The 10,587-nt window shown below is 39.6% G+C and overlaps 1 protein-coding gene across 1 annotated transcript; it reads right to left on the bottom strand.

The window, feature by feature from the left end:
• Positions 1-505: 505 nt before the first annotated feature.
• ETV7 (ETS variant transcription factor 7) lies at positions 506-10,333 on the bottom strand. The gene is made up of 8 exons (XM_032218941.1): positions 9,882-10,333; positions 6,619-6,748; positions 5,486-5,650; positions 4,782-4,904; positions 3,213-3,443; positions 2,799-2,941; positions 1,944-2,044; positions 506-711 (listed from the first exon to the last, which is right to left on the bottom strand). Exons 1-8 carry the CDS (start codon positions 9,885-9,887, stop codon positions 657-659), a joined length of 954 nt encoding a protein of 317 aa, XP_032074832.1. The 5' UTR covers positions 9,888-10,333; the 3' UTR covers positions 506-656.
• Positions 10,334-10,587: the final 254 nt, after the last annotated feature.

Raw genomic sequence — 10,587 nt, 5'->3', positions numbered from 1 at the left:
AGAGAGATCCAACTTAGCATTAAGGAGAATTTCTCTGTCAGTTAGAATAATTAATCACTGGCTTGCTCCAGAAATTGTGGGTGCTCCATGAGTGGAGGTTTTTAAGAAGAGATTAGACACGCATTTGTCCAAAATGCTCTAGGTTTCATGCTAGAACAGGGAGTTGGAACTGGAAGACTTCCCAAGTCCCTTCCAACTCTGTTATTCTCAAAGCATTCTGTAACAATGATCATTGCAAATATATTAGCCTTTTTGTTGTTTTTTTCCAGATGAAAAAACTGTTTAATTTCCCATGAAGTATTTTTATATGGGTAGGAGAGCATCTTTGAGAACACCTAAGAAATTCTATAGCAACATGACTGACAGGAACAAGAATTGATTTGCTGATTCAGTTTTTAAACGTTGTTTTGCACAATTGCTTCTATTACATTTGACAGCAGAAGTCCAATGGATTAGTTCTTTGCATTTCATTTACAGGATGCACAATTCCTCAAGGCCTTTTTTGTTTTTTGTCTTCATATAGACATCAAATATTTTCCTGCTGATTAATACAAGCTCTTGATACCACTATGGCATGGCAAAATTGGCAAATGTCTACAGTGAGATTTCTGGTAAAAAAAAATTGAGTCCTCTCCTTTCTGCTCTTCATTGTTCAGCTACTCCAATTTACTGGCTGTGTATTGTTTTATTTCTCCAGGAACTTTTAGGAATCTGGAATTAAGCATTAAAAAAAATCAACTTTTTTTCCCTGGTAATCCAGTATCCATTCTATCCCTCCCGGCTCCTTTCAGTAATACACACAGAGATATACACAACAACACATAATCTAGGAACGAAAAGGGATTGATCGTATCTATTAAAATATTTATGTTTATGCAGGAAGGCAAACAATGTTGTATTGGATATGCTAATATCCCTGATTTCTTATATGAAAAGATACTTTAAAATAAAAAATGTGCTTCTAGTTCTATTTGCATAGAACTTCAAAACAAATTTGTCATATTAAAATGCAATTGTAATTCATTTTGTTGACAAGGGATTATGGACCAGAATTTCCAAGATTCAAAGGATAAAGTTGTAATGAAGGAGGAAAAACATCCCCCCCCCCAAATACATAAAAATTAGGTTATATATATAAACCTGTCAAGATTATTTAATTATGAATTTTATTTAGCCACCCATCTTGCCCGGTATTCCTAGGCGGCTCATGGCAACCAGGAAAAATATCAACATAAAAACATATCACATCGTTCCTATCAAGATAACAGATATTGTTAATCCTTTGATTCAACCCTTTGGGCAAAAATCAGCAAGGCCTGAAAAAGATGAACTCTGAGCAACCAAGCAGGAGCAGGAAGGTTCTCCCCATCAGAACAACTTTAGAAATAAATGGGGAAATCCTGTTCCCTTCCCCTTTTTTGTGTTTTTGTTCTTTTGCTTTACATTCCCAGAGAAGTAGCATCTCTTCAGACTGGCAACTCAACCCAGAGAAAGGTTGGAGATTGAAAGAAAATAGCCATCCTTTGAAATGTGGAACTAGATACAGTTTAGAATCCTTTCTAACATTTAATTTATGGGCTGATTTTTGTGCTGTGTTTTTGTTGCGCTGTATTTTGGACATGTGGCTGTTCCTGAAAGATTCCTGTTGAGTTAAAGCTTCCCAGAGTTATCCTTTCTTTTTACTTTTTTGCCACTGTTTTCAATTCTGAATGGGTTTCAAAAGCTTAATCTACGTAATAAAAGATTTGTATCATCTTCTCATTTCTGGTATCAATAGGGTCAAACAGGAAACCTGGCCGTTTACACATCTCAATCATTTAAAGAAATCATTTGAGAGAAGAATTTTTACTCTGTTTCTCTTAAGTTGCAGAGAGCACCTACTGAACAAGGACTGTGGGAGACGAAATGTTCAGGGAAGGCTCAGGGATACATCCTGACCTCACCTGAATAATAATTTCTGTCCAGTTTCCTTTTTGATGATGTTGAGTTTATAATAATGCCTCAATGCTCTTGACATCTTCTCATATGTCATATTTCTTCGGTTCTGAAAATTGTTTAAAATTGTGATTACAACATGAGTTTGCTTTCTCTTGCCTAATTACTAATTTGAATTAGAAAAGAGTTGTCAGGAAACCTGCATGCATAACCTCTTTCAGTGGAGATAGGATGGGAATTGTGTATCCAAACATAAATACCTTGTTTTACATATAGCTAAAGTACTAGCTTTATGAATTAATTTAGAATTTAAAAAATGTAAAAGGGAAGCACTGGTGCAATAAGACAGCAAACTAAGACCTAGGAAACCCAGATTTAAATCCCCATTCAATCGCTAGCTGACTCTGGCCAGTCGTAATATTTCGGCCCAACTTATTATGCCAAATTGTTCTGACGATTGAATGAGGAATGCCGGTGCATGCTGCCTTGAATTCTTACAGGAAAGTCAAGGCAGACATCCTGTATAATAAATACATGCAAGTACTCCCTTTGTCCCAGACTATATCAAATCGTCTCCTGTGCTCCCATTTAATCTGTCATTATAATAGTTCATTATGAGATCAGGATAGCCCTACCCCCAGCTCCACTTTTAGGAAGTCTGACCAAGGTTATGGCAAATGAAGAGGCACATTTACCCACACCTTGGGAATATAACATTGTTATCTCCAAAGAACATATGGGACTATAGAAGATATACAAATTGGTGCCCTCCAGGTAGGCTGAGAGTGCTAGTCCTAATCAGTGCATCTGAACAGAAATTTATCTCTATTTATGGAATTTAGAAGGATTGCCTTATTTAGTACCTTTTGATTACCCCAGAGTCCAGCAAGGCCATTGGGATTTACAACCCGAAAGATCTTGGTTTCTTTGTCTTCCCACTTGATAAATGATTCATACTGGCTATCAGAGAGGAGCCGGTAGATGTAATCCAAAAGTAACCTACAGTCTGCGAATTAGTGACATTGTGAGAAATGTTGTTCAAGACAGAATAACAAGGGTTAGTTCCTGCTATACTGCACCACTGTTAAAGACAGCTGTAGGATGCATTTGCAAGTGACCATAGCTGAGTAGTGAATAAAGTTGGATTACCATGCTTCCAAATCTGTGCTGTTAACCAATTAGGGGAGGGGAGCAAATGCCCTTGATGTACAAGAACAGGTAAGCAATCCTGTCAACTGAATAGCAAAACAATACCATCTTGGTAACCTTACCCTTACCTGATATTTTCCCACTGACCGGAGCAGCAGATTTTACAGGAAAAGAGCAAATGTTTCCACAATGGCTGATCTCTGGGTTGCTATAAACAAGAGGTGTCCCAGGAGTACAGAGTGTCTTGGCAGAAGACTGAGATGAGTCAGAGTAACTTGCATGACTAGTGAAGATTGTTGGATATTCCAAAGGCAATGCAGGGACCTTATCTGGGAAATCTTCTAAGTTGCACTTGGTACCTGTGAGAGGAGACCAGATACAAAATAGCTTTTGACATTTTCTAAGCCAGCCCTCTTCAATCTGGAGCTCACTAAATACAGTGTAGCAATCTGAAAAATATCAGGTTGGGAATGGTAGGTCTACACCTAATCCACTGGAATTGGATTAGAATTGATGTAACAGAAGGTACTGCAGTTAGATACATTAGCTGTGGTTGTTTTGCTATGAACATGGTCATCTTTGAAGTCTGTTTGGTCATATATTTCTTTTATATGAAGAAAACTCTGTCTCAGGTTATTTGTGCCAAGACCAATTCTTGAATATTTTGTAAATGTTTATGATAGTGATCCATACAAATTCATTATTTATTTATCTAAACTTTACTGTAGGCAGACAGGCAGCAGAGAGACAGATAGTTTCAACTGACTGAGTCAGAATACTGGTTTGCTTAAGCTAATGCCATCCTAACTGATGTATCAAGGGAAAAGACATACAGTATAGCAGGAGCCACTTCCTGGGGCTTTGCTATAAAAATCACAGTTGACTTTCATCTTAACTCCCCAACCATTTTTTTTTCTTTTGAGTCATATCTTTAAATTAGAAAGTTATGTGAAGGAATGCTTTGCCTACAGAACTATAGTTAACCTCCCATAAGGTGCTCTAGTGGTGTTGGAGAAGACTCCTGAGAATAACTTAGATAAAGAATACAAGCAAATGGCTCAATGAATGCATCAATCCAGAGTTCCACCTGAGGCACAACCAGGCTCAGATAATATTTTGAGTACATTATGCAAAGTATCCGTTCCCTTGTGAAATTTATAATGTTGGAAAAGATAGAAGAAAATAAATGAAGAAATGACCAGAAGCAAGTTGGACTGACTCAATTTCATCAGTGATCAGTGACACTAAGGGCCAGTTTGGGGACAGAACCTCCTGGATACAATCTATGTGGTCACTAAGGGTCGCCACAGACTTTATGGCACATTATTAATTAAACTTGTTCTGTCAGTATGGTAACCAATAAGCTCGAGCATTAACACTGCAAGATCTCAGGAAGAGGTAATTCCTAATTTAGGAAATGAGGTGCTGAGACTTTATATGGAACCCTCTGGAGCAGGGGTCTCCAACCTTGGCAACTTTAAAACTTGTGGACTTCACACTCCCAGCTTTTCTGACTGAGGAACTCTGGGAGTTGAAGTCCACAAGTCTTAAAATTGTCAAGGTTGGAGACCCCTGCTCTGGAGGATCAGTATGGATTTTTGCCTGTGTATCCTCCTGTATACTGTAGATACTGGCCCAAAATGTGAGCCAAAGATTATCTAGCATGATACATATAACCACTGTTCCACAGCACTCACCTTCTGCAGTGCTCTTGGTCAGGTTATGGTCTATATCCCAAAAGGAAATATTAAAGAGAGGGCTACACACAAGAGCTCTTCTCTGGGTCTTTATGTATTGGAGTAATTCATATAATACATCTCCTGTGAGAAAATAAACACAAATGCCAATTTCTCTCCATTTGTATCAATACAAACTGGTGACAAAAATGATGCAATTTTTGAGTACCTCGACCCCCTCCATTTGCTGTTTATTTCAAAAGGACTATTTCAACTATTTCAACTTGGGGAATTTCTAATGTTTGCAAACCAGAAATATAGTTTTGTTGCACACGTTTGTGGGAATCTGAAATTTTATGTTAAAACTTGCAATGCATTCAGCACATTCAATTTGAATTAGTTTACCTCCTGCCCCAAGGAAGCACAATTTGAAAAAAATGTATTAATATAAGCATGATCAAACAGCCACTACCTGGTTCTTTCTATCAGACATCTATCACATTGTAAAGCTACTGGATCCATGGGTTTTGGTTCAACCAATACATTATTATTTATGTCAATAATAAAACACAATTTGGAAGGCAAATCTATTTCAAAGGACATTAGAGACTTCATGCATCTCATAATCTTTGAATTATTTCTCATTTATACTTGCTACATGGGATAATTCCGAGATAAGAATGCAAACACACAAAGCCTTGACCAAGGAGGGCAACACCTCTAACCTGAATTAGGAGCCCGAAATTTGAAATCTTCCTTGGTGAGAATACAAAGGGCTTTTCCATTCATTTCAAAGTTACTATCATCAGATTTCCTGAGTGAATATTCTTTTTCAGCCCATCTTAGCCAATGAATCACATCATCTTTGCTCCATAGAAAGGGTTGGATTCCTGAAATCAAACCAGATTACATGTAAATTAACAAATCTACCCAGTCAGTTTTTTGCCCTTCTTTTGGAAGAAGCATAAAATGTCTCAAAAAAACAAATAAAGGGCATCTCAGCAATTATTATTAGAACTCATTCACTCCAACAAATAATACTCGCCACAGATTTTAAAGATAGCTCAATAACTTTTCAAAAGGAGATTTTTTTAAAAAAAAGAATATTCTCTGTCATAGGAAGCAACCTTACACGAGGTCCAACTAACTGATTATCTATTCCTTGTTTCCTCAACCAGATGTCTACAAGATGTATCAGGCTAGAATCCCACCAACTGCAGGCAATTTTTTGCCTGATCTGATACACTGCAACTCAAGATGTGCTGGACTATGACTACAGCTGGGGAATACTGGAGTTGCAGAAGACAACTAATCTGTACAGTGTTGTCCTTACATTAGGTGCAGCTAACACTTTCTAAGCCAAGATTGCTTAACCACAAACGGTATAGTGGAGTACACGCCAAAAAGTAGGAGCACCAAGCTAAAAATTAAATTAGGTTTAATTTAAGTGTAATCAAAATAAAAATAAACTCATTTAATACAGACAATAAGAATATATATGTATGTATGTATGTATGTATGTATGTATGTATGTATGTATATATGTATGTTTGTTTTCGTAGGTGTAGATTGAAATCTCAATCTTACACAGGAAAAGACCCGAATACAACAAGACCAGCATACTTATACCCATGAAAATCTACGAAAACAAATATATATATATATATATATATATATATATATATATATATATATATATATATATATATATATATATATATACATATATATATATATACATATATATATATATATATATATATATATATATATATATATATATATATATATATATATATCCAAAGCTTTAAGGAACCACCTTTGAAAAGCTGCCTTAAATAAGACCTCTTCTACTCACTTAGTCGGCCTGGCAATGTGCAGATTTGTCCATCATAGAGCGACTTTACTGACGTCTTCGAAGTGGAGTGCAATGGTAAGGGCAAAGATGATGTAGCCACAGGAGTCAAAGAGCCAGCTGTCACTTCAACCTTAAGGGAGGAGAAAGACTGAAACTGTATAGGAACTCAGATGTATTTCCCCAATGCCTCTTCTGTTACTCTGCACTGCCTAGAAGCTGGATAAGTAAGAATCTATGAAGTAAAATGTTTATAATGTAACTAAAACCAATATGCTTCAGCAGAAAGTCTGCTGAATAGGCAGGAGAGAGACCCAGGTGAAATATTGTCCCTACTCTTTGTGGGAAAACTTGGATCAACAATTGTCTCCAAAGCTAAACTATATCCCAGAATTGCTATGTGGATAAAATGGATCAAATACATAGAGAAAAGATGAGATAAAAGCTGCAGACATATAAAAGGCGAGAAGCATTAAGTAATTAAGAAAAAGTTGTTAGACATCACTATAGCCATTTTTGAAGATTGTGGTTTAGTGAAACTGTGTTTATCAAGGAGGGATATGCAATTGGGGTGACTACAATAGCAAGCAAGAAAGAGAAGGGGAGGGGAGAAGGCAAGGGTGCGAAAGAGAGAGAGGGAGGGAGAGAGATCTGCTGGACAAATTGGCTGGTGAAATTGGTTCCCGAGCTCCATTTTCACTGGCAGAGAGTTGCAGGACACAATCACAGCCGAAAACAGACGCTCAGGCCACCACAGGTGCTCACGACACTCCCGAGTGATTTGAGCTGGCCACGCCCACCCTGGCCTAACAAGGTCAAACACAACCTGATGCGGCCCTCAATGAAATCGAGTTTGACACCCCTGTCTACATTAAACTCTTTATGTGTATCTTTTTAAACAAAGCCCATGATATATATTATGCATTGCATTGAGATTCTCTCTCTCTCTCTCTCTCTCTCTCTCTCTGTGTGTGTGTGTGTGTGTGTGTGTGTGTGTGTGTGTGTAGAAATTAGGAGCTGAGATTAAGCATATGAAGTGAGTCTGGGAAGTTAAACAAACACAAACACACACCTACCTAGCAGAGGCATGTGCAGGGCATGGGGAGGGAGGGGAAGGCAAGATGGCTATGATGGTGAGATGAAAGCGCCACTGATTTTTGTGTCACATCTCACCATTAAAACACCATCTTAATTTATTTGCCCACACTCTGCAGACACTCCTGAAATCTGAAAATAAAGCAGCTGTAGATTGTTAAAATTCACAAATTAATAAATACCTAAGTTTAGGTACCGTGCTTAAGAGTAGAGTTCACCAAATATTTGATGAAGCAAACTCTTAATTCCTGAATGTATATTCCATAATAAACAAATTATGTTTATTCTTCATCATATCACAAAAACCATTGTTGATTTTGCAGCTGCAATTCTTTTACCATTGCATGCATATCTTATTCAGATTGACTTCAAAAAAAAGTTTCAGATTCATTCTTAAACACCAGGCGATAAAGAAAACGAAAGTGAAAGATGCCTACATCCTTTTCATTTCAGTTTTGTTCTGTCAGCTTGTTTTTAAAAAATATTTTTAGTACTGTACGTTAATTATAATGGTATAGCGTAGTAGGTGTCACTTTTACTGGTTTGATATTTTATATATCTATATTTATAGATGCACCCACTTTTAATTTGACTGAAAATTGCTCCGTCCTGCCAAGCAGTATATTAATCCATGCAACCTGCCTGTAAATAAGTAAATGATTTCCAAAGATCTTTCTTTGAAAAGAAAGAGTAGCATTCCATGTCCGTGTACACAACAATAATGCATGATTTAAACAAGTGTTCCCATAGATGGTGTTCAGCTGTCCTCCTTCTCTGATTGTGGAGAAATGTATTTTGACTTACAAAAGATAAGGCTTCTACAGCTTCTCATACAGGAATGCAAAACACACATGGTCTTCTAGACCAGCGTTTTTCAGACATGGCAACTTTAAGATGTGCAGAGGTTCAACTCCATTCGCTGGCCACGGAATTCTGGGAGTTGAAGTCCACATATCTTAAAGTTGCCAAATCTGAAAAACGCTGGTCTAAAGCAGAGGGCTAAATGGGAAAAGAATGGGAAATTCAGGGAGGGAATAAGGTCGCCCTTATCGGAAGTAAATTTTCCCAATCAGGCACTATTGCTTGTTTTAAAGTACAGTACCCATATTTCCCAACAATGGCATGCTATGAGTCCCATGGGTTAAGGAATACTGGCTTGCAGCATTCCTAAGAGACTTGCCTTCTGGCATAGCTCCTGTCCTCTGAATCAGAGGTCTCCAACCTTGGCAAATTTAGGGGGGTTGAAGTCCTCCATGCTTAAAGTTGCCAAGGTTCGAGACCCCTGCTCTGGATCACTCTTCTTTCAGAGCTGAGGATGACCCTGACTCTATCCGCCTTTCTAAAAGTCTTGAATACTTATTTGAGATGGGCAGCTATAGAAATTGATTGGTTGAATGAATAAGTGAATAAATAAACATGTCCTGAAGCAATGCTGGATGGGAATCACACTGCAGCACAAGACTCCAGGCTTAAAATAGCTCCCTTCCACTTTCTACCCCAGAGTTTAAAGATAAAGGGAAGGATACAGCCCAGGTTAAAAAAGAAAAGCCTTTAAGCATTGCTTGCATGAATCGAGCCTTAGAATAAGCGATCCCCTATTTTCCCATTTGAAAGAGCTTCATTCACTCACACCCGAATTAATTTTGACCAACAAACAGTAAAAGAGTTGGAAGAGACCATGGAGGTCATCTAGTCCAACCCCCTTCTCACGCAGGAAACCTGTGCTAGGGATCCCAACTGCCGATCGACAAGCTCAGTGTCGTAGCTGGTTGCTTAACGTCTCCCTTTTCTTGTGAAAAATCTGGGGAATTCCGGACTTTGTCCATTTTGAAACGATTTGCTTTTGAACCACCAGAGAAAAGCTTTCCGTGGATTCAGTCCAGAGAACCCCAACGCTTTCCGAAGCGAGGGAAGTACTCAGAGACGCTGCCCTCCTCCAAACGCCTCAATTTATGCAACCCGTGTTTCCAGACCGTATGAAGGAGAGGGATGTGGTGATCAGGGAAGCCCGCCTGGCGAAAACGCCACCTCGGTGGGTCAGACCTCGGCAGGCATGGATGAGCAGTGGGCGAGAGGACGTGAAAGAAGGAAATCGAGGGCGCTGGGACAGGGCAGGGAGAGCAAGGAAGATCGAGGGCTTAGAGCGCCTACTCCTCTCCCCAACTCCTTACCTGCATTACAAGGAGAGTGGAGGGGAGGGGAGGGAACCGCGGGGCCGGTGATCGTCCGGATGCGCCCAGAAGCCAATCCAATTCCCCACCAGCCTTCTTCTTTCAGCCCAGGCAGTGCTCGCTGTCCTTCCGGAAAATGAAAACGAAAGGCGGCTCCGAAAGGTGCTGGAGCTTGGCCCGCCACACAGCCACCGTCCGCGCTCGGAGCAACCTCTGAGTATCTCTCTCTCTGTGTCGCCCCAGTGCTGGCTTATTCCGCCTCTTGGCGAACTGCCCGCGGGACTGGCGGCGCTTCCAAAGACCGGCGCTGCACTCTGACGACGCCTTTTCCCTCCGTGAATTCAGTCCAGACGGGGTTGGGTTGACCTCGTGTGCCTGCTCGATAGGGCGGGGTTGGGATTTCGCACCCTCAAAACTAGCGCCACTCACTGCTCCGAGGCAGGAGAGCCCAAGCGAAACCTTGCGGGACGAAAGGGCCCCGCTCTTGCGGGAAAGCTAATCGCTTCCCCTTCCCTCCCGGCCCCAAACGTTGGCTTATGATTGCGGAGTTAAACCAAGCCGGCGTGCTAATATTTGTTGTATTTAATTCCAAGGAACATTTGCAATATCAACTGGTGCCTCTGAACAAACCGCCGGTGCACGGCCACTTTACGTTCAGAGTCATACAGGCGAAACAATCAATTTAAATAATTTGTATACCAATCGT

Source organism: Thamnophis elegans, chromosome 5 (genome assembly GCF_009769535.1).
Source record: "Thamnophis elegans isolate rThaEle1 chromosome 5, rThaEle1.pri, whole genome shotgun sequence".
Taxonomy (NCBI): domain Eukaryota; kingdom Metazoa; phylum Chordata; class Lepidosauria; order Squamata; family Colubridae; genus Thamnophis; species Thamnophis elegans.
Note: the sequence above shows the minus strand (reverse complement) of the source record. Positions and strands in the feature narration are given on the sequence as shown.